At 41.8% G+C, this 21191-nt stretch overlaps 1 protein-coding gene across 8 annotated transcripts in view; it reads right to left on the minus strand.

The window, feature by feature from the left end:
* amph (amphiphysin) overlaps positions 1–21191 on the minus strand; it is a 127748-nt gene that overhangs the window by 81092 nt on the left and 25465 nt on the right. For all 8 annotated transcript variants that reach the window (XM_071362611.1, XM_071362609.1, XM_071362608.1 and 5 more), the window contains exons 2-3: positions 14554–14634; positions 2613–2667 (exon numbers count right to left, since the gene is read on the minus strand). In XM_071362611.1, the coding sequence (XP_071218712.1) occupies positions 2613–2667; positions 14554–14634 (136 nt within the window). The remainder of the gene's footprint in view (positions 1–2612; positions 2668–14553; positions 14635–21191) is intronic.

A 21191-nucleotide genomic window follows, 5' to 3' on the forward strand; every position in this document is an offset into this window, starting at 1 on the left:
GCTTCTTACTTCATCCTTCTAGCTTGCTAAATAATACTAGCCAGAATAGAACTCCGACCTGGGGTACCTCAGGCCCTAGGCATGTGACGCGAGAGGGCGGAGATAGCTGTTTTAGAGAGTGGTGAGTGTGCTGCTAAAAAGGAAAACCCGGGAGGCAAATTTTGGAGGATGCAGGCGAACATAACTAACAAACCACTTTTCATGAGTCCACTCATTCGCAAAGACGCTGGCGCGTTAGAACTCAGTCAGATCAAGAATATAAGCGTTCTGAACTTTGATCAATGCTAGGAGCAATATTAAGATGTTGACCCGTAATTTATTATCTTTATTGTGTACAAAATAGATATTTTTGTAATACATTTTTTTTATAATTAGAAAAAGAATACCAAGGTCTGGACGTTGGGGTCCTCATGTAGTTACGGCCCTACAGGGGTGTCAATCATTTTGACCCCTACCTTTTTAGAGAAAAAAAGTATTACATGTTCAACTAAATCTCTTTCTCTGAGCAATTGTATTAGTATAAAATAATATAATTTCCCAATTTTTTTGGAGCAGACAATATAGCTCAGTTTTTGAATTATGTATACAGTCATTTTTGCTCATCTTTATCAAAATGTGTCAATCATTTTGGACCCCACCGTTGGTAAATAGGTTACTGTTCATCAAAGTACATGTGAGCATCATACACAATATGGCATGTGAGGGCTTTCTGTCTTAATACTTTGTGTTTTTCTGTTGATCCAGCACACATGTGACATTCCAAGAAGTGGATATAAATCACAGATCTTTCAGAAGTGAAAATAAAACGATCTTCCACATTAAAGCAGTTGCTATTCGTGTTTACTTTCCACTGTAGGTATTTAGATATAGGCTCACATACTAAGTCTTGTGGGAGGGCACATATGTTCAAAGGATTAGACGACTGCCATGCTCTAGCGTGTACGTATATGTTTGCGTGTGCACATGTACGGTGCATTCGGAAAGTATTCAGACGCCTTGACTTTTTCCAAATGTTGCTACGTTACAGCCTTATTCTAAAATGGATGAAATAGTTTTTTCCCCCTCGGTGATCTACACACAATACCCCATAATAACAAAGCAAAAACAGGTTTTTAGACATTTTAGCAAACTTATTAAAAATGAAAAACTGATATCACATTTACATTAGTAAATGTCTTCTTACGTATGACGCTACAAGCTTGGCACATCTGTATTTGGGGAGTTACTCCCATTCTTCTCTGCAAATCTTCTCAAGCTCTGCCAGGTTGGATCAGGAACGTTGCTGCACAGCTACTTTCAGGTCTCTCCAGAGATGTTCGATCGGGTTCAATCCGGGCTCTGGCCTGGCCACTTAGGGACATTCAGAGACTTGTCACGAAGCCTTTCCTGGGTTGTCTTGGCTGTGTGCTTAGGGTCGTTGTCCTGTTGGAAGGAGAACCTTCACCCCCAGTCTGAGGTCCTGAGAGCTCTGGAGCAGGTTTTCATCAAGGATCTCTCTGTACTTTGCTCCATTCATCTTTCCCTCGATCCTGACTAGTCTCCCAGTCCCTGCCGCTGAAAAACATCCCCACAGCATGATGCTGCCACCACCATGCTTCAATGTATGGATGGTGCCAGGTTTCCTCCAGAAGTGACGCTTGGCAGTCAGGCCAAAGAGTTCAATCTTGGTTTCATCAAACCAGAGAATCTTGTTTCTCATGGTCTGAGAGTCTTTAGGTGCCTTTTGGCAAACTCCAAGTGTGCTTTCATGTGCCTTTTACTGAGGAGTGGCTTCCGTCTGGCCACTCTACCATAAAGGCCTGATTGGTGGTGCAGCAGAGATGGTTGTCCTTCTGGAAGATTCTCCACAGAGGAACTCTGGAGCTCTGTCAGAGTGACCATCGGGTTCTTGGTCACCTCCCTGACCAAGGACCTTCTCCCCCGAATGTTCAGTTTGTCCGGGCGGCCAGCTCTTGGAAGAGTCTTGGTTGTTCCAAACTTCTTCCATTTAAGAGTGTTCTTGGGGACCTTCAATGCTGCAGACATTTTTTGGTACCCTTCCCCAGATCTGTGCCTCGACACAATCCTGTCTCGGAGCTCTACAGACAATTCCTTCGACCTCATGGTTTGGTTTTTGCTCTGACATGCAATGTCAACTGTGGGACCTTATATAGACAGGTGTGTGCCTTTCCAAATCATGTCCAATGAATTGAATTTACAGCAGGTGGACTCCAATCAAGTTGTAGAAACAACTCAAGGATGATCGATGGAAACAGGATGCACCCGAGGTCAATTTCAAGTATCATAGCAAAGGGTCTGAATACTTATGTAAATAAGGTATTTCTCTTTTAAATGTTAGAAATTTGCAAAACATTCTAAAAACTTGTTTTCGCTTTGTCATTATGGGGTATTGTGTGTAGATTGATGAAGAAAAACATTACATTTAATCCATTTTAGAATAAGGCTGTAACGTAACAAAATGTGGAAAAAGTCAACGGGTCTGAATACTTTCCCAATGCCCTGTATATGTGTGTTTTCACCTATGAGTGAATGTGTATCTTGCGTAAGCATTTGCTCTGCTGAGGCTTATCTTGTACAGCTGCCAGGTATGTGTGTGTACGTGTGTGTCTCACCTTTTACAGCCGCCAGATATGCCTTCATCTCCCTCTGCAGCCGGGAGCCCTCCGTCTGTAGAGAGAACAGCAGACAAATGCATGAGGGCTGAGTGTCACACACACACACACACACACACACACACACACACACACACACACACACACACACACACACACACACACACACACACACACACACACACACACACACACACACACACACACACACACACACACACACACACACACACACACACACACACACACACACACTTTACTGGAAGAACAGCTGCCCACATGCATCACACAAGTTGTGTAATGAAGCTAATGGTAACATAATGTAAAATGTCACACATCCTTCCAGAAGTAATAGGCTGTACCAAATTACATAGTATATTTACTCCCAAGACTGATCTCAAACCAGTCGCAAAGATAAGCAATCTTTCAGTTTGATTTAGCGTCAGGGGCTGAGGCTAAAAATCTATTTGTCTCAGAAAGCAATAATATTAGCCATCGTTCCTTTCGTTTATTAATGTTTAGTTCTGTATATTAATTTTAAAGAGGCGCATAATGATTTTATCTAGCTGAACATTTTGGAAGAACTGATTGCAAACATTCCATTATGGCCACGGTAGGTAAGTAATGCTGTAATTTCAGGACCATGGACAGGGGATGGCTAATTGAGGGCTACTCATGCCTACACACACACACATGTTGTCCATGGTCCTGAAATGACAGCACTGCTTGTACAATTGATGCAGTGCTGTGGGAGTAAGGGGGTTGAGGATATTTCATGAAGACAACAGTGTCCCATAGCTTTTTTCTCATTCAGACTTTGCTAGCTTCGCGCGGCATAGCATATCATCATGTTTACATCAATGGAGCTGGAGGCTTGTACATGTCATGTATTTCAGAAAGAGCTTGTTCTCATTCGGCAAATGTAAAGCTATACAAACTTTGAACTTATGCTGGAACATGTGTCGGATATTGACAGGTTGTTATCGGGACCCTGTGGGTATAACCAGGTACAGTAAGAAATATTGACCCACTAGTCCTTGTAGTGTAGTGATTTGCACACTATAACTTAATATGCATGTCATTTAGTTGTAGAGTGCTTTTCAAGCCATCTTAGATTTGCCTGGGACCATTATGACTTCTAGGTTATAGCTTTTCCTAGCTTTGCATGGCATTTAGGTTTGGCTATGCAATCCTTGAAATATTTGCATACTGTCACTGTATCACACATGTTGTGTGCTCTCCATAACTTTGAGTGCTATTAACCATACATTTTGGGATTAAGACTTCAGTCTTCCTTGCTTCGCATGCCATTTGTTCCCATTTGACACACTTTGTCTTGAATTTGTGTTTTCCCTAGCTTTGAACCGTTTTCTGGTTTCAGCTTTCCTAGCTGTAGCTCACCCTCGCATTTACCATATGAAACATTCTGTATTGAATTCACAGCTTTTCCAAGCTTTGCATGGTATTCCCCGTCTGACACATTTTCGGGGTTTTGGACCGCTGCCTTGTTAGCACGGCGTGGTACGTGGTCTTTGCGAAACCTGGCTGGTGTAGCGTTAGCAACAGCAGAAGTGGCGTTACAAGCCGCTGTAGTGCCAGCCCTCCAGTTTGACACAGCGCTCAAGTGTGAAGTTTCTCCGAGGTACAGATCTAGGATCAGCTTCTCCTCCCCCTAACCTTAACCATTAGTGGGGAAATGCAAAACTTCACCCTGTTCCTAGCAAAGTGGTGACCAGCTGCTGTAATGCCAGCTCTGATTCATGATGCTTTAAAAAAATAAAAAATAAACTTGATTTTGCACAGCGGAGCAGGGCGAATCAATCTCAGGCTACTGTGGGGGAGCTGGGAATTTAGCAACAAGTATCTCCCCTCTGGACTGCTGCCGCTTAATTTGCATACACACACACAAAGACACACAGACACACTAGAGTGTATAAGTAGGTAATCTTGCTATGCACACCCCTACACAGACACGCACACACACACACTCGCTCAAAAACACATACACGTGTAACGGGGGTTAGTGTGCTGCTAACAGCTTAGCTTCCTCCACTGTCCGACTGACCAATACTGGGCTCGAACCAGTGATCCTCTGCTTCACAAGACAATGTGCAAACCAATTGAGCCATACAAAATGTACCTCTTGGATGACTCCATCGGCGACATTTCAAGCTAGCTGTGGAGTGAGCTTACGGTACTTTCTTAACTCCATGTGCATGTTGTGCATGTGTACGCGTACACACACACACACACACACACACACACACACACACACACACACACACACACACACACACACACACACACACACACACACACACACACACACACACACACAGTCTCTCTCTGAAAGACCCATCACAGCAACCTATGGATATTTACCATTTGGGTCTAAACTGACACAAATTAACCACTAAATGTCACTTTTGGCTATGGCTGTATCCTACACAGCATCCAGCTGCCATCTTGATCTACTGCTCAGGTCTACCAGTGTCATCAGTATTCGGGATTGCATCAGAATGCAACGAAGCGCTACAATTTGTCACAGTGGAGAGGAGGGACTGGTAGTGGACAGATGGATGGGGACAGAGAGTTAAGGCATAGATAGGGATAAAAAGGGATGCTAAAGAGCCAAAGATGGGACACCCCTTTAACAAATGTTTAACATTAAATGTTCACAGGGAGAGATTTGAAAGAGGCAAATGTAGAGAGAGGACATGGAGAGCAGTGAGGGAGAGGAAAAAAGGGACGAGCAAAAGGGGACGAGGAGAAAGGGGGAAGGGTAAGGAAGGCCAGTTTACTATGTAAAACCACCCTGGTGTTATTAAGCACTCTAATCAGGATTATATAGGACAGGCGGGGAGACAGGGAGAGAGAGAGAGCTTTGTGATTTCAAAGAAGCATTCGACTCGGTATGAGGGCCTGCTATACAAATTGATGGAAAGTGATGTTGGGTGAAAAACATACGACATTATAAAATCCATGTACACAAACAACAAGTGTGCGGTTAAAATTGGCAAAAAAAAACACATTTCTTTCCACAGGGCTGGGGGGTGAGACAGGGATGCAGGATAAGCCCCACTTTCTTCAACATGTACAGTTGAAGTCGGAAGTTTACATACACACCTTAGCCAAATACATTTAAATTCAGTTTTTCACAATTCCTGACATTTAATCCTAATAAAAATTCCCTGTCTTAGGTCAGTTAGGATCACCCTTTATTTTAAGAATGTGAAATGTCAGAATAATAGTTTTTATTTCTTTCATCACATTCCCAGTGGGTCAGAAGTTTACATACACTCAATTAGTATTTGGTAGCATTGCCTTTAAATTGTTTAACTTGGGTCAAACGTGTTGGGTAACCTTCCAAAAGCTTCCCACAATAAGTTGGGTGAATTTTGGCCCATTCCTCCTGACAGAGCTGGTGTAACTGAGTCAGGTTTGTAGACCTCCTTGCTCGCACACGCGTTTTCAGTTCTGCCGACAAATGTTCTATAGGATTGAGGTCAGGGCTTTGTGATGGCCACTCCAATGCCTTGACTTTGTTGTCCTTAAGCCATTTTGCCACAACTTTGGAAGTATGTCCATTTGGAAGACCCATTTGCGACCAAGCTTTAACTTCCTCACTGATGTCTTGAGATGTTGCTTCAATATATCCATATAATTTCCCCTCCCTCGTGATGCCATCTATTTTGTGAAGTGCACCAGTCCCTGCTGCAGCAAAGCACCCCCACAACATAGATTTCACCACCAGAAATGCATGTAATGTCTTGAATATGTGTGTGTGTGTGTGTGTGTGTGTGTGTATGTGTGCGTGCGTGCGTGCGTGCGTGCGTGCGTGTGCGTGTGTGTGTGGGAGCGAGCCTTTCACACTACTCATGTCACACAATAGGATTGCAGCAGTAATCTAAACCATATTAATTGATTTTAATTGACTAAATACTTGGTCTGTTTTATCTGTTTGCTAGTTTCACTGTGTACAGTCTTTACAATGTCTGTGTCATATTTCTCTGTTTTCTTGAGCATAAAGCGATTTGAACGATTATATGCTGTAGAAATAAAGTCATAATTATTATTGTGCTATAATAATATATCAATACCGTAATGATATTATAGTAATGGTAATATGATAAATTGATTACGTGAGCCTCATCCAAAGCAACATGCAGTTAAAATGTACTCAGTTCCTATTCAAATCAAATCAAATTTTAATGGTTGCATACACATATTTTGCAGATGTTATCGCAGGTGCAAAGAAATGCTTATGTTTCTAGCTCCAACAGTGCAGTAATACAGTTGAAGTCGGAAGTTTACATACACTTTGGTTGGAGTCATTAAAACAGGTTTTTCAACCACTCCACAAATTTCTTGTTAACAAACTATAGTTTTGACAAGTCGGTTAGGACATCTACTTTGTGCATGACACAAGTAATTTTTCCAACAATTGTTTACAGACAGATTATTTCACTTACAATTCACTGTTTCACAATTCCAGTGGGTCAGACGTTTACATACACTGAGTTGACTGTGCCTTTAAACAGGTTGGACAATTCCAGAAAATGATGTAATGGCTTTAGAAGCTTCTGATAGGCTAATTGACATCATTTGAGTCAATTGGAGGTGTACCTGTGGATGTATTTCAAGGCCAACCTTCAAACTCAGTGCCCCTTTGCTTGACATCATGGGAAAATCAAAAGAAATCAGCCAAGACCTCAGAAAAAAAACTTGTAGACCTCCACAAGTCTGGTTCATCCTTGGGAGCAATTTCCAAATGCCTGAAGGTACCACGTTCATCTGTACAAACAATAGTACGCAAGTATAAACACCATGGGACCATGTAGCCGTCATACCGCTCAGGAAGGAGACGCGTTCGGTCTCCTAGAGATGAACGCAGTTTGGTGCGGAAAGTGCAAATCAATCCCAGAACAACAGCAAAGGACCTTGTGAAGATGCTGGAGGAAACAGGTACAAAAGTATCTATATCCACAGTAAAACGAGTCCTCAGCAAGGAAGAAGCCACTGCTCCAAAACCGCCATTAAAAAGCCAGACTACGGCTTGCAACTGCACATGGGGACAAAGATCGTACTTTTTGGAGAAATGTCCTCTGGTCTGATGAAACAAAAATAGAACTGTTTGGCCATAATGACCATCATTATGTTTGGAGGAAAAAGGGTGAGGCTTGCAAGCCGAAGAACACCATCCCAACCATGAAGCACGGGGGTGGCAGCATCATGTTGTGGGGGTGCTTTGCTGCAGGAGGGACTGGTGCACTTCACAAAATAGATGGCATTATGAGGAAGGAAAATTATGTGGATATATTGAAGCAACATCTCAAGACATCAGTCAGGAAGTTAAATGGGTCTTCCAAATGGACAATGACCCCAAGCATACATACAAAGTTGTGGCAAAATGGCTTAAGGACAACAAAGTCAAGGTATTGGAGTGGCCATCACAAAACCCTGACCTCAATCCTATAGAACATTTGTGGGCAAAACTGAAAAAGCGTGTGCGAGCAAGGAGGCCTACAAACCTAACTCAGTTTTCACCAGCTCTGTCAGGAGGAATGAGCCAAAAATTCACCCAACTTATTGTGGGAAGCTTGTGGAAGGCGTTTGACCCAAGTTAAACAATTTAAAGGCAATGCTATCAAATACTAATTGAGTGTATGTAAACTTCTGACCCACTGGGAATGTGATGAAAGAAATAAAAGCTGAAATAAATCATTCTCTCTACTATTATTCTGACATTTCACATTCTTAAAATAAAGTGGTGATCCTAACTGACCTAAGACAGGGGATTTTTACTAGGATTAAATGTCAGGGATTGTGAAAAACTGAGTTTAAATGTATTTGGCTAAGGTGTATGTGAACCTCCGACTTCAACTGTACCTAACAATACACACAAATCCCCCAAAATTAAAAGAAATGAAGAAATATCAGAACGAGCAATGTCAGAGTCCGGAATACATATGACCAATGTTGGAATCAAATCCACAACCCTGATGTTGCAAGTACCGGACCGTGCTCCAACTAACTGAGCCATAATTTGATTAACAATATTGTAGTAGTAAGTAAGTAAGCCCTGTCCAAGCCAAATGGCCCATAGGGCAGGAGCTTATCTCCTGTTTCTGCAACGTGAGGCAGCTTGATGTACAAGTACATGTCCTGGACAGGAGGACACTAGTCTGTCGCAAGGCCTTACCCCAAATCTATATGTCCTTAAAGGATACAATGCCTTCAGAAAGCATTCATACCCCTTGACTTATTCCACATTTAGTTGTGTTACAGCCTGAATTCAAAATAGATTATATATTTCTTCTAACCCCACTACATACAATACCCCATAATGCCAAAGTGAAAACATGTCTTTAGAAATGCTTGCTAATTTATTAAAATACAGAAATCTAATTTATATAAGTATTCACACCCCTGAGTCAATACTATGTAGAAGCAGCGTTGGCAGCGATTACAGCAGTGAGTCTTTTTGGGTAAGTCTCTAACAGCTTTGCAACATGGATTGTACAATATTTGCTAATTATTCTTTAAAAAAATGTCAAGCTCTGTCAAGTTGATTGTTGATCTTTGCTAGACAGTCATTTTCAAGTCTTACCATAGATCTTCAAGCCAATTTATGTCAAAACTGTAACTAGGCCACTCAGGAACATTCAATGTGGTCTATGTAAGCAACGTCAGTGTAGATTTGGCCTTGTGTTTTAGGTTATTGTTCTCCTGAAAGGGGAATTCGTTTCCCAGTGTCTGTTGGAAAGCAGACTCAACCAGGTTTTCCACTAGGATTTTGCCTGTGCTTATAGCACTGTATTCCGTTTCTTTTTATCCTAAAAAACTCCCTAGTCCTTGCCGATGACAAGCATACTCATAACATACTCATGTAGCTCAGTTGGTAGAGCACGGCACTTGCAACACCAGTGTTGTGGTTTCGATTCCCATGGGGGACCAGTATGAAAAAAAGTATGAGAATGTATGCACTCTGGATAAGAGCGTCTACTAAATTACGTAAATGTAAAAACATGAATGATGCAGCCACCACCATGCTTGAAAATATGAAAAGTGATGTGTCGTGTTGGATTTGCCTCAAACATAACACCTTTGTATTCAGGAGAAAAAAAATATTTTTTGCAGTATTACTTTAGTGCCTTGTTGCAAACAGGATACATGTTTTGTACTGGCTTCCTTTTTTAAACTCTAATTTAGGTTAGTATTGTGGAGTAACTACAACGTTGTTGATCCATCCTCAGTTTTCTCCTATCACAGCCATTGAACTCTAACGGTTTTAAACTCACCATTGGCCTCATGTAGTGACTTGGGGTATTGATACACCATCCAAAGTGTAATTAATAACTTCACCATGCTAAAAAGGGATATTCATTGTCTGATTCTTTTTTGTTTACCAATCTACCAATAGGTGACCTTCTTTGTGAGGCATTGAATCTGTGTTTGAAATTCACTGCTCGACTGAGGGAACTTTCATATAATTGTATGTGCGTGGTACAGAGATGAGGTAGTCATTCACAAATCATGTTAAACACTATTATAGCACACAGTGAGTTCATGCAACCTATTATGTGACTTGCTGAGAAAAGTTTTACTCCTGAACTTAGTTAGGCTTGTCATAAGAAATGGGTTGAATACTCATTGACTCAAGACATTTTCATTTGTATTTAATTTGTAAAAAATAAAAAATAAATATATAATTCCACTTTGACATTATGGGGTATTGTGTGTAGGCCAGTGACAACAAATCTACATTTAATCCATTTTAAATTCAGGCTGTAAAACAACAACATTTGGAAAAAGTCAAGGGGTGTGACTTCAAAACATCTTAACTACTTGTGACTGTAGGAGAATTTGCAAAAGTCACTTTTTGGCACTCTGCCACTGTGTCCATTCCAAGATGTGCTGTTCATCAACAACAAAAATCTCTCAAATTTTGTGAACAAATTTGTTTACATCCCATTTCTCTTTTGCCAGGATAATCCATCCACCTGACAGGTGGCGTATCAAGAAGCTGATTAAACAGCATTATCATTACACGGGTGCACCTTGTGCTGGGGACAATAAAACAATGCCACACGTGTCTCAAGTTTTGAGGGAGTGTGGAATTGGCATGCTGACTGCGGGAATGTCTGCCAGAGCTGTTGCCAGATAATTGAATGTTAATTTCTCTACCAACGTTGTTTTAGAAACTTTTGCAGTATGCTCAACCAGCCTCACAACCGCAGACCACGTGTAACCACGCCAGCCCAGGACCTCTACATCCGGCTTCTTCACCTGCGGGATCGTCTGGGACCAGCGACTCGGACAGCTGATGAAACTGTGGGTTTGCATGACTGAAGAATTTCTGCACCAACTGTCAGAAACCGTCTCAGGGAAGCTCATCTGTGTGCTCGTCGTCTTCACCAGGATCTTGACCTGACTGCTGTTCGGCGTAGCTGACTTCAGGAGGGCAAATGCTCACCTTCGATGGCCACTGGCACACTGGAGAAGTGTGCTTTTCATAAATTAATCCTAGTTTCAACTGTACCAGGCAGATGTCCTACAGCAAGTTTTTTTTCTTCCAAACGTACAGTCAATAACACAATAGAAAAATCAATGTACAGTGTGTGCCAATTAAGTAAGATTAGGGGGGTAAGGTAATAAATAGGCCATAGTGGCAAAACAATTACGATTTAGCATTAACACTGGAGTGATCGATGTGCAGACGATGATGTGCAAGTAGAGATACTGTGGTGTAAAAGAGCAATAAAAAATTATAAATAAATAACAATATGGGGGTGAGGTAGTTGGGTGTGCTATTTACAGATGGGCTGTGTACAGGTACAGTGATCGGTAAGCTGCTCTGACAGCTGATGCTTAAAGTTAGAGAAGGAGATATAAGTCTCCAGCTTCAGTGATTTTTGCAATTCATTCCAGTCATTGGCAGCAGAGAACTGGAAGGAAAGGCAGCCAAAAGAGGTGTTGGCTTTGGGGATGACCAGTGAAATATACCAGCTGGAGCGCGTGCTACGGGTGGGTGTTACTATGGTGACCAGTGAGCTGAGATAAGGCGGGGCTTTACCTAGCAAAGAGTTATAGATGACTTGGAGCCAGTGGGTTTGGCGACGAGTATGTAGCGAGGGCCAGCCAACGAGAGCATACAGGTCGCAGTGGTGGGTAGTATTTGAGGCTTTGGTGACAAAGCAGATGGCACTGTGATAGACTACATCCAATTTGCTGAGTAGAGTGTTGGAGGCTATTTTGTAAATGACATCGCCGAAGTCAAGGATCGGTAGGATAGTCAGTTTAACAAGGGTATGTTTGGTAGAATGCGTAAAGGAGGCTTTGTTGCAAAATAGGAAGCCGATTCTAGATTTAATTTTGGATTGGAGATGCTTAATGTGAGTCTGGAAGAAGAGTTTACAGTCTAACCAGACACCTAGGTATTTGTAGTTGTCCACATATTCTAAGTCAGAACCGTCCAGAGTAGTGATGCTAGTCGGGCGGATGGGTGCGGGCAGCAATCGGTTGAAGAGCAAGCATTTAGTTTCACTAGCATTTAAGAGCAGTTGGAGGCCACGTAAGGAGTGTTGTATGGCATTGAAGCTCGTTTGGAGGTTTGGTAACGCAGTGTCCAAAGAAGGGCCAGATGTATACAGAATGGTGTCATCTGCGTAGAGGTGGATCAGAGAATCACCAGCAGCAAGAGCAACATCATTCATATATACAGAGAAAAGAGTTGGCCCGAGAATTGAACCCTGTGGCACCCCCATAGAGACCGCCAGAGGTTCGGACAACAGGCCCTCTGATTTGACACACTGAACTCTATGTGAGAAGTAGTTGGTGAACCAGGCAAGGCAGTCATTTGAGAAACCAAGGCTATTGAGTCTGCCGATAAGAATGCGGTGATTGACAGAGTCGAAAGCCTTGGCCAGGTCGATGAAGACGGCTGCACAGTACTGTCTCTTATCGATGGTGGTTATGATATCGTTTAGGACCTTGAGCGTGGCTGAGGTGCACCCATGACCAGCTCAGAAACCAGATTGCATAGAGGAGAAGGTACGGTGGGATTCGAAATGGTCGGTAATCTGTTTGTTGACTTGGCTTCCGAAGACCTTAGAAAGGCAGGGTAGGATAGATATAGGTCTGTAGCAGTTTGGGTCTAGAGTGTCTCCCCCTTTTGAAGAGGGGGATGACCACGGTAGCTTTCCAATCTTTGGGGATCTCAGACGATATGAAAGAGAGGTTGAACAGGCTAGTAATAGGGGTTGCAACAATTTCGGCAGATCATTTTAGAAAGAGTGGGTCCAGATTGTCTAGCCCAGCTGCTTTGTAGGGATCAATTGTACAGCTCTTTCAGAACATGTGGGTGAAGGAGAAACGGGGGGGACTTGGGCAAGTTTCTGCGGGGGGTGCAGATCTGTTGGTCGGGGTAGGGGTAGCCAGGTGGAAAGCATGGCCAGCCGTAGAAAAAGGCTTATTGAAATTATCGATTATTGTAGATTTATTGATGGTGACAGTGTTTCCTAGCCTCAGTGCAGTGAGCAGCTGGGAGGAGGTGTTCTTATTCTCCACAGACTTTACTGTCCCAAAACTTTTGGGAATTAGTGCTACAGGATGCATATTTCTGTTTGAAAAAGCTAGTCTTAGCTTTCCTAACTGACTGTGTATATTGGTTCATGACTTCCCTGAAAAGTTGCATATCGCGGGGGCTATTCGATGCTAATGCAGTACGCCACAGGATGTTTTTGTGCTGGTCAAAGGCAGTCAAGTCTGGGGTGAACCAAAGGCTATATCTGTTCTTAGTTCTACATTTTTTGAATGGGGCATGCTTATTTAGCACTTTTAAAGAGCAACCAAGCATCCTCTACTGACGGGATGAGGTCAATATCCTTCCAGGATACCCAGGCCAGGTCGATTAGAAAGGCCTGCTCGCTGAAGTGTTTTATGGAGCGTTTGACAGTGATGAGGGGTGGTCGTTTGACCGCGGACCCATTACAGATGCAGGCAATGAGGCAGTGATTGCTGAGATCCTGGTTGAAGACAGTAGAGATGTAATTAGAGGGCAATTTGGTCAGGAGGATATCTATGTGGGTGCCCATGTTTACGGATTTAGGGTTGTACCTGGTTGGTTCCTCGATAAGTTTTACAGGAGCAGCCAACAAGTGCTCAGCATATGTGGGAACTCCTTCAAGACTATTGGAAAAGCATTCCTCATGAAGCTGTTTGAGAGAATACCAAGAGTGTGCAAAGCTGTCATCAAGGCAAAGGGTGGCTACTTTGAAGAATCTCAAATATAAAATATATTTTGATTTGTTTAACACTTTTTTGGTTACTACATGATTCCATGTGTGTTATTTCATAGTGTTGATGTCTTCACTATTATTCTACAATGTAGAAAATAGTAAAAATAAAGAAAAACCCTTGAATGAGTAGGTGTCCAAACTTTTGACTGGTATTGTACCTTCAAATAAAAGGTGAAATTACAGCCAAATGATGTTTATGAGAAATGATCTAGTTTGATGGGATGGGCAGTTTGTTATATTTAAAGTTACAAGAGAGAAAAGAGAAACACATTTAATATAAAGTAATTAGTTAAAACATCAATCAAAAAGGGCACTTTTTATATAGTAGGGCAAAATGGCAGGTGCTTCAGTACCATTAGGGCTCCATCTGCTGTCCAAATACATGTATTTGGACAGCAGATGGAGCCCAAGGGTGTCTGGAGAAGGAATCTGTTCACCAGGCATCAGAGTATTGTTTTTAATTTATATGCAATCAGAGAAACATCAGGTCCCATTTTGAGAGTCTGGGAGAACTGGACCGGGGATCAAACTCCCAACCTTCCAATCTCAGGGCGGACACTCAAAACAAAAGGCCACTGAGATGGTACCTGACAAAATGACGTAATATAATACGATAGAACAAAGACATTGGCCTTCCTCACCTCCTGTCGCTTGAAGTTCTGGACGGCTTGATCAAAATGGTCATCTTTCGTCTCATCCGCCTTTCCCAGTTTCTGCAGTACCTGGAACCAAAATAACACAAGATGTTCAAAGACAGTCTGTGAAATAAGCATCAATTAGCCACTTTTGCTGCTAATAGGAGTAGGGTGTATTGCCCCTAGACACTGATTTTGGGTCAGTTTTGCATTTACCCTTAATAGTTAAAGGTCCAATGCAGTCGTTTATATCTTAATATCAAATAGTGTATGATTAACAATTAAGTACCTTACTGTGATTACTTTCAAATAAAATGGTCAAAAATAAACAAAAATAGCTTCTTAGCAAAGAGCAATTTCTCAAGCAAGAATTTTGCTAAGACTGTCTGGGAGTGGACTTAGCGAGGGGCTTAATTGGACGAGCCACATGTAACCTGAAAACTAGCTGTTATTGGCAGAGAGGTTTGAAAGTATTGTTATTGGTCTACCAACTTATACCACCTGGTGATGTAGCCAGGCAGGCCAAAACTACCTCCTACCAAAACAGGCAGAAATGTCAGGCAGTCTTTTCAAACAGCTCTTACACTAAAAGGGCATTATCATTATTTTCACAATTTCACAATAATATTCCTACCTCAGTGTGGAAATATATGTAAAACATAGGAAAATCATGTTTCGGACTGCACTGGGATTTTAAGGTTAGGATTGGGGGAGGAGAAGCTGATCCTTGATCTGCTTTAGGGGAAACTTCACCCCGGAGCTTAGTACACACTCATCTATTTAAAATCAAATCAAATTTGATTTAAATTGCAACACATTTTATAGCACAACAATAAAATAAAGGCAATAAAAAAACAACAGAAGGCAGCAAATTACAGACTTGCCAACTAGATTGAATGCCAACTGAATTGTATTCTAGTTGAACTGGGTACTGAGTACTGGTTGCTTACGAGTACAGCATTTTCAAAAGATACTGCTCGTCGAACATCTCGTTCCAAAATAATGGGCATTAATATGGAGTGGAAGGCTTTCCACTAGATGTTGGAACCATTCAGCCACAAGAACATTAGTGACGTCGGGCACTTGGCATTCCAATTCATCCCAAAGGTGTTTGATGCGGTTGAGTTCAGGGCTCTGTGAAGGCCAGTCAAGTTCTTCCACACTGATCTCGACAAACCTTTTCTTTATGGACCACACTGTGTGCACGGGGGCATTGTCATGCAGAGACAGCAAAGGGCCTTCCCCAAACTGTTACCACAAAGTTTGAAGCACCGAATCGTCTAAAATGTCATTGTATAGTGTAGGTTAAGATTTCCCTTCGCTGGAACTAAAGGTGCCTAGCCCGAACCATGAAAAACAGCCCCAGACCATTATTCCTCCTCAACCAAACTTTACAGTTGGCACTATGCATTCGGACACGTAGCGTTTTCCTGGCATCCGCCAAACCCAGATTAATCCGTCTGACTGCCAGATTGTGAAGCGTGGTTCATCACTCCAGAGACCGCGTTTCCACTGCTACAGAGTCCAATGGCGCATGGTGATCTTAGGCTTGTGTGGGGCTGCTCGGCCAAAGAAACCCATTCCATGAAGCTCCCGACGAACAGTTATTGTGCTGACGTTGCTTCCAGAGGCAGTTTGGTACTCGGTAGTGAGTGTTGCACCCGAGGACAGACAATTTTTGTGTGTCCTACCGCTTCGCGACTGAGCCGCCGTTGCTCCTAGCGGTTTCCACGGGACAGCTCTAGCAGGGCAGAAATTTGATGAACTGACTTGTTGGAAAGTGGCATCCTTTGACGGTGCCACGTTGAAAGTGACTGAGCTTTTCAGTAAGGCTATTCTACTGCCAATGTGTGTCTATGGAGATTGCATGGCCGTGTGCTCGATTTTATACACTGGTCAGCAACGGATGTGGTTAAAATATCCGAATCCACTAATTTGAAGGGGTGTCCACATATTTTTGTATATATTGTGTTTCTGCTGCCTCGTTATACTTCAGAAAAAATTGAATCATGTGTGAATAATGGCAAAATAAATAGTGTTTTCAACAGGATTCTCCACTCTTGAATGACCTCAACTGTTCCCAGGCATTCCCAAAGCTCCGTTCACACTACACAATTGTATAATTCCTACAATCGTATAACCTTTCACGCTACGCTACACTACACTTGATTTCTATTAGCAAATTTGCTTTCATGTTTACTGACCGTTTACTGGAACCAAGGATGTCAGACATTTCTAGAATGTGCATCGGGGATAATCAATAAGAAGTTTGTTTTCATTTAGTTCCTCAAGCCTGTATGACCATCGAGAGCCTGCACACAGCGCTCGTACAAACTTTCAGAGCATGATCATAACATTTGTGACTCTCGGTGGTGGGTGTAGCTGGTGCATGGAAGTCAGGCGCAGGAGAGCAGAGATGAGTGGACAAAGCATTTTACTTAGGCAATGATATGAACATAACGCAACCGCGTCACAAAACAAATGCCCAAAGAACAAGTAAGGAAGCACAAAATCCAAAACCCAAGAACAAAGTACCGGCTGCCACAAAGCACGGGTATAACACAAAACCCGGCGCAAACCAGCCGGAAGCGTGCAAACCTCGACAATAAACAATACCTCACACAGACATGGAGGGAACAGAGGGCTAAATACACATAGTAATGATGATGAAATGAAAACCAGGTGTGCAGGAAAACAAGACAAAACAAATGGAAAATGAAAGGTGGAGCGGCGATGGCTAGAAGACTGGTGACGTCGACTGCCAAACGCCCCCCGAACAAGGAGAGGGACCGACTTCGGCAGAAGTCGTAAGAGTGACAAATATCGTGTAGTGTGAAAGCTGTTTTAATTCATGCAATCTGAAAATAGGGTTTGATAGGCTGTGTAAATGTATAATGTAGGCCTGTGTGCAAATACAGAATGTGCATGCTTTCATGACAGGAGAATAGAAATGATTGACTATTCAACATAATCTGAAATGACTGACAACTCGACTATTCAACATAATCTGACATGATTGACGTGATGATTGACGTGACATAATCTGAAATGATTGACGTGATGTGACAATCCAAACGGAACTTGAGCGATATAGGCCTATGAACTATCTCCTATGGCTTTCTGCGATGGACTATTTATTTTCCACCCTTCTGCAAAACTAATTGCTCATTCTGTTTGTGCATATTCTGAATTAATCGGACTGATGATTTATCATTTTTCACAGTGTCATGGCCTAGGCCAATTGACCAGAATTGATTTAATTAATCGGAAGCACTTCATTTCGAGTGGAAATACTGTTATATTCTACATTTTGCAGTTGTTGTTTTGTTTCCCTATTGTATGGATATCACAGGTATCGTTCTGCTGAAATTGATTATAGATAGATTTAATTAGGGTATATTTAATCTTAAGGGGAAACCATTTTAGAGGGGATACTTCTATAAGTCTTTTCTATCCTTTTCTATATTTACAATGCGTTGTTCTTACAGAATTTCCACGTGGACAGGGATATCCAAAATTTAAATCAGACCACTGGATGACAATTTGTTCCTAACTAAGACATAATCATTTATAACTGACTTATTCCTGCACAACATATGTACAGCAGATCCCCTTATTGTATGGGGCACTTTCAAATGCATCTTCAGAGACCATTCAATACAATACTCGTCATTGAAACAAAAGCAGTTTCCGTCAAAATAGATTAGACTAACAAAGGACATAGAGGAACTAACAGCGCAGGTAGACAGCAATAGAGGTACTATAGAGGCACAGAATAAGTTAGAGTTAAAAATAACTGGAGGAACTTATTCAAGAACAACCAAGTGTAATGTATTACAAAAATAAAGCGAACTGGATGGAAAATGGTGAAAAGTGCACTAGATTTTTCTTGGGATCTTCAACATAGAAATGCTACCAAAAAGATTTGACAGACACTCGTTACAAATGTAATCCATGAGTCACCAAATTATATTTTGAAAGAGGAAGCAACATTTCTGAAGCATATGTTTTCTTTTCAGTCTCAGTCCATCTCCACTGCATGATGTTAACTGTAAGGATTTCTTTCCTAATTAATAATGTACAAATGTACAGAAAGACCTGTGGTGTGAAGGCCAACTCATAGAGGAGGAACTTCTTCAGGCAATTAAATCCTTTCAGTCCGGAAAAAACACAGGGATTGATGGTATACCAGTAGAGGTACATTGCATTCAGGAAGTATTCAGACCCCTTACAGCCTTATTCTAAAATGGCTTAAATTTGTGTTTTTTTTCCTCATCTACACAAAAGACTCCATAATGACAAACCAAAAACTGTTTAAAAAATAATAATTGGCAAATAAAAAAAATACTGAAATATCACATTTACATAGGTATTCAGACCCTTTACTCAGTAGTTTGTTGAAGCACCTTTGGCAGCGATTACAGCCTCGAATCTTCTTGGGTATGACGCTACAAGCTTGGCACACCATTCTTCTCTGCACATCCTCTCAAGCTCTGTCAGGTTGGATGGGGAGCGTCGCTGCACAGGTATTTTCAGGTCTCTCCAGAGATGTTCGATTGGGTTCAAGTCCGGGCTCTGGCTGGGCCACTGAAGGACATTCAGAGACTTGTCCCGAAGCCACTCCTGCATTGTCTTGGCTGTGTGCTTAGGGTCGTTGTGACACTTGGCATTCAGGCCAAAGAGTTCATTCTTGGTTTCATCAGACCAGAGAATCTTGTTTCTCATGGTCTGAGAGTCGTTAGGCGCCTTTTGGCAAACTCCAAGCGGGCTGTCATGTGCCTTTTACTGAGGAGTGGCTCCCGTCTGGCCACTCTACCATAAAGTCCAGATTGGTGGTGCTGCAGAGATGGTTGTCCTTCTGGAAGTTTCTTTCATCTCTACAGAGGAACTCTAGAGCTCTGTCAGAGTGACCATTGCGTACTTGGTCACCTCCCTGACCAAGACCCTTCTCTCCCGATTAGCTCAGTTTGGCCGGGCGGCCAGCTCTAGGAAGAGTCTTGGTGGTTCCAAACTTCTTCCATTTAAGAATGATGGAGGCCACAGTGTTCTTGGACACCTTCAATGCAGCAGAAATGTTTCGGTACCCTTCCCCAGATCTGTGCCACAATCCTGTCTCAGAGCTCTACAGACAATTCATTCAACATCGTGGCTTGGTTTTTGCTCTGATATGCACGGTCAGACTGTGGGACGTTACATAGACTGGGGTGCGACTTTCCAAATAGTGGTGGTTTGCTTTACAACTGAGTATTTCGTCCTTAACGATTACAAGCATACCCATAACATGATGCAGACACCACTATGTTTGAAAATATGAAGAGGGGTACTCAGTAATATGTTGTATTTGGAATATTTTTTTTCTGTACAGGTTTCCTTTTTTTCACTCTGTCAATTGGCTGTGTATTGTGGAGTAACTACAATATTGTTGATCCATCCTCAGTTTTCTCCTATCACAGCCATTAAACTCTGTAACTGTTTTAAAGTCACCATTGGCCTCATGGTGAAATCCCTGAGTGGTTTCCTTCCTCTCCAGCAACTGAGGAACCTTATAGATAATTGTATGTGTGGGGTACAGAGATGAGGTAGTCATTCAATAATCATGTTAAACACTACTTTTGCATACAGAGTGAGTCTATGCAACTTATTATGTGACTTGTTAAGCTAATTCTGTACTCCTTAACTTATTTAGGCTTACCATAACAAAGGGGTTGAATACTTATTGAATCAAGACTTTCCAGCTTTTCATTTTTAATTAACTTTGACTTTATGGGGTAGTGTGTAGGCCAGTGACACAAAATCTAAATTTAATCAATTTAAAAATGTAGGCTGTATTATGTTATGTTTTATGTGGACCCCAGCAAGAGTAGCTTCTGTGTGACCAACAGCTAATGGGATCCTAATAAAACAAAGTCTGTTGTTGATCACGTTACTGATTCTAACCTCCAGTCCAGAGGTTATTTCATTGGTTGGAGTGAATTCGGTCAATTCAGGAAGTTCATTTTAATTCAATTCATAACTTGAAATCTTGGAAGTGAGCAACCGTCAACAACCCTCATGAACCGTCAACAACCCTCAACCCTCATCAAATATTCAAAAAAGGATTACAATAATGAGATGTATGCACCAGTCCAAAGAAAGGATAGCGTCAAGCTGCTTTGTGTACAACGACGCCCATTCTTAGGGCAGAGAGACATGCATCTTGTCAGTATATCCATCATCTTCGACAGGTTTCTTTGTAAGGCAAATGGTTCTATCTATTTAGAACCATAAAATGTTCCCCTATGGTGACAAGCTGAAGAACGCTCAATGGTTCTAGTTAGAACCCTTTTTTCTAAGATACAAGACACAATACAATGTACACAATTGTGTACACTACGGTATGTATCACATGAAAGTGAGCAAGCACAAAGAAAACGCAACAAACAACACTGCCAGCTAACACATCTACCTTAACGGTATGACATTAACTCAGCTGATTGTGCTTTGTGAGTAGAAAACACAAAAATGGCTGACACTCAACACAAAACATTTTTGCCTGTATAAAATAAATATGAAATACCGGTAGAGCCTAAAACTCTGCACCAATTTGGTTTTGCTATTGTTATACTTTAATTATTCTTAGGCATGAGCTGCACCCATATACAATC

Source organism: Salvelinus alpinus, chromosome 23 (genome assembly GCF_045679555.1).
Source record: "Salvelinus alpinus chromosome 23, SLU_Salpinus.1, whole genome shotgun sequence".
Taxonomy (NCBI): domain Eukaryota; kingdom Metazoa; phylum Chordata; class Actinopteri; order Salmoniformes; family Salmonidae; genus Salvelinus; species Salvelinus alpinus.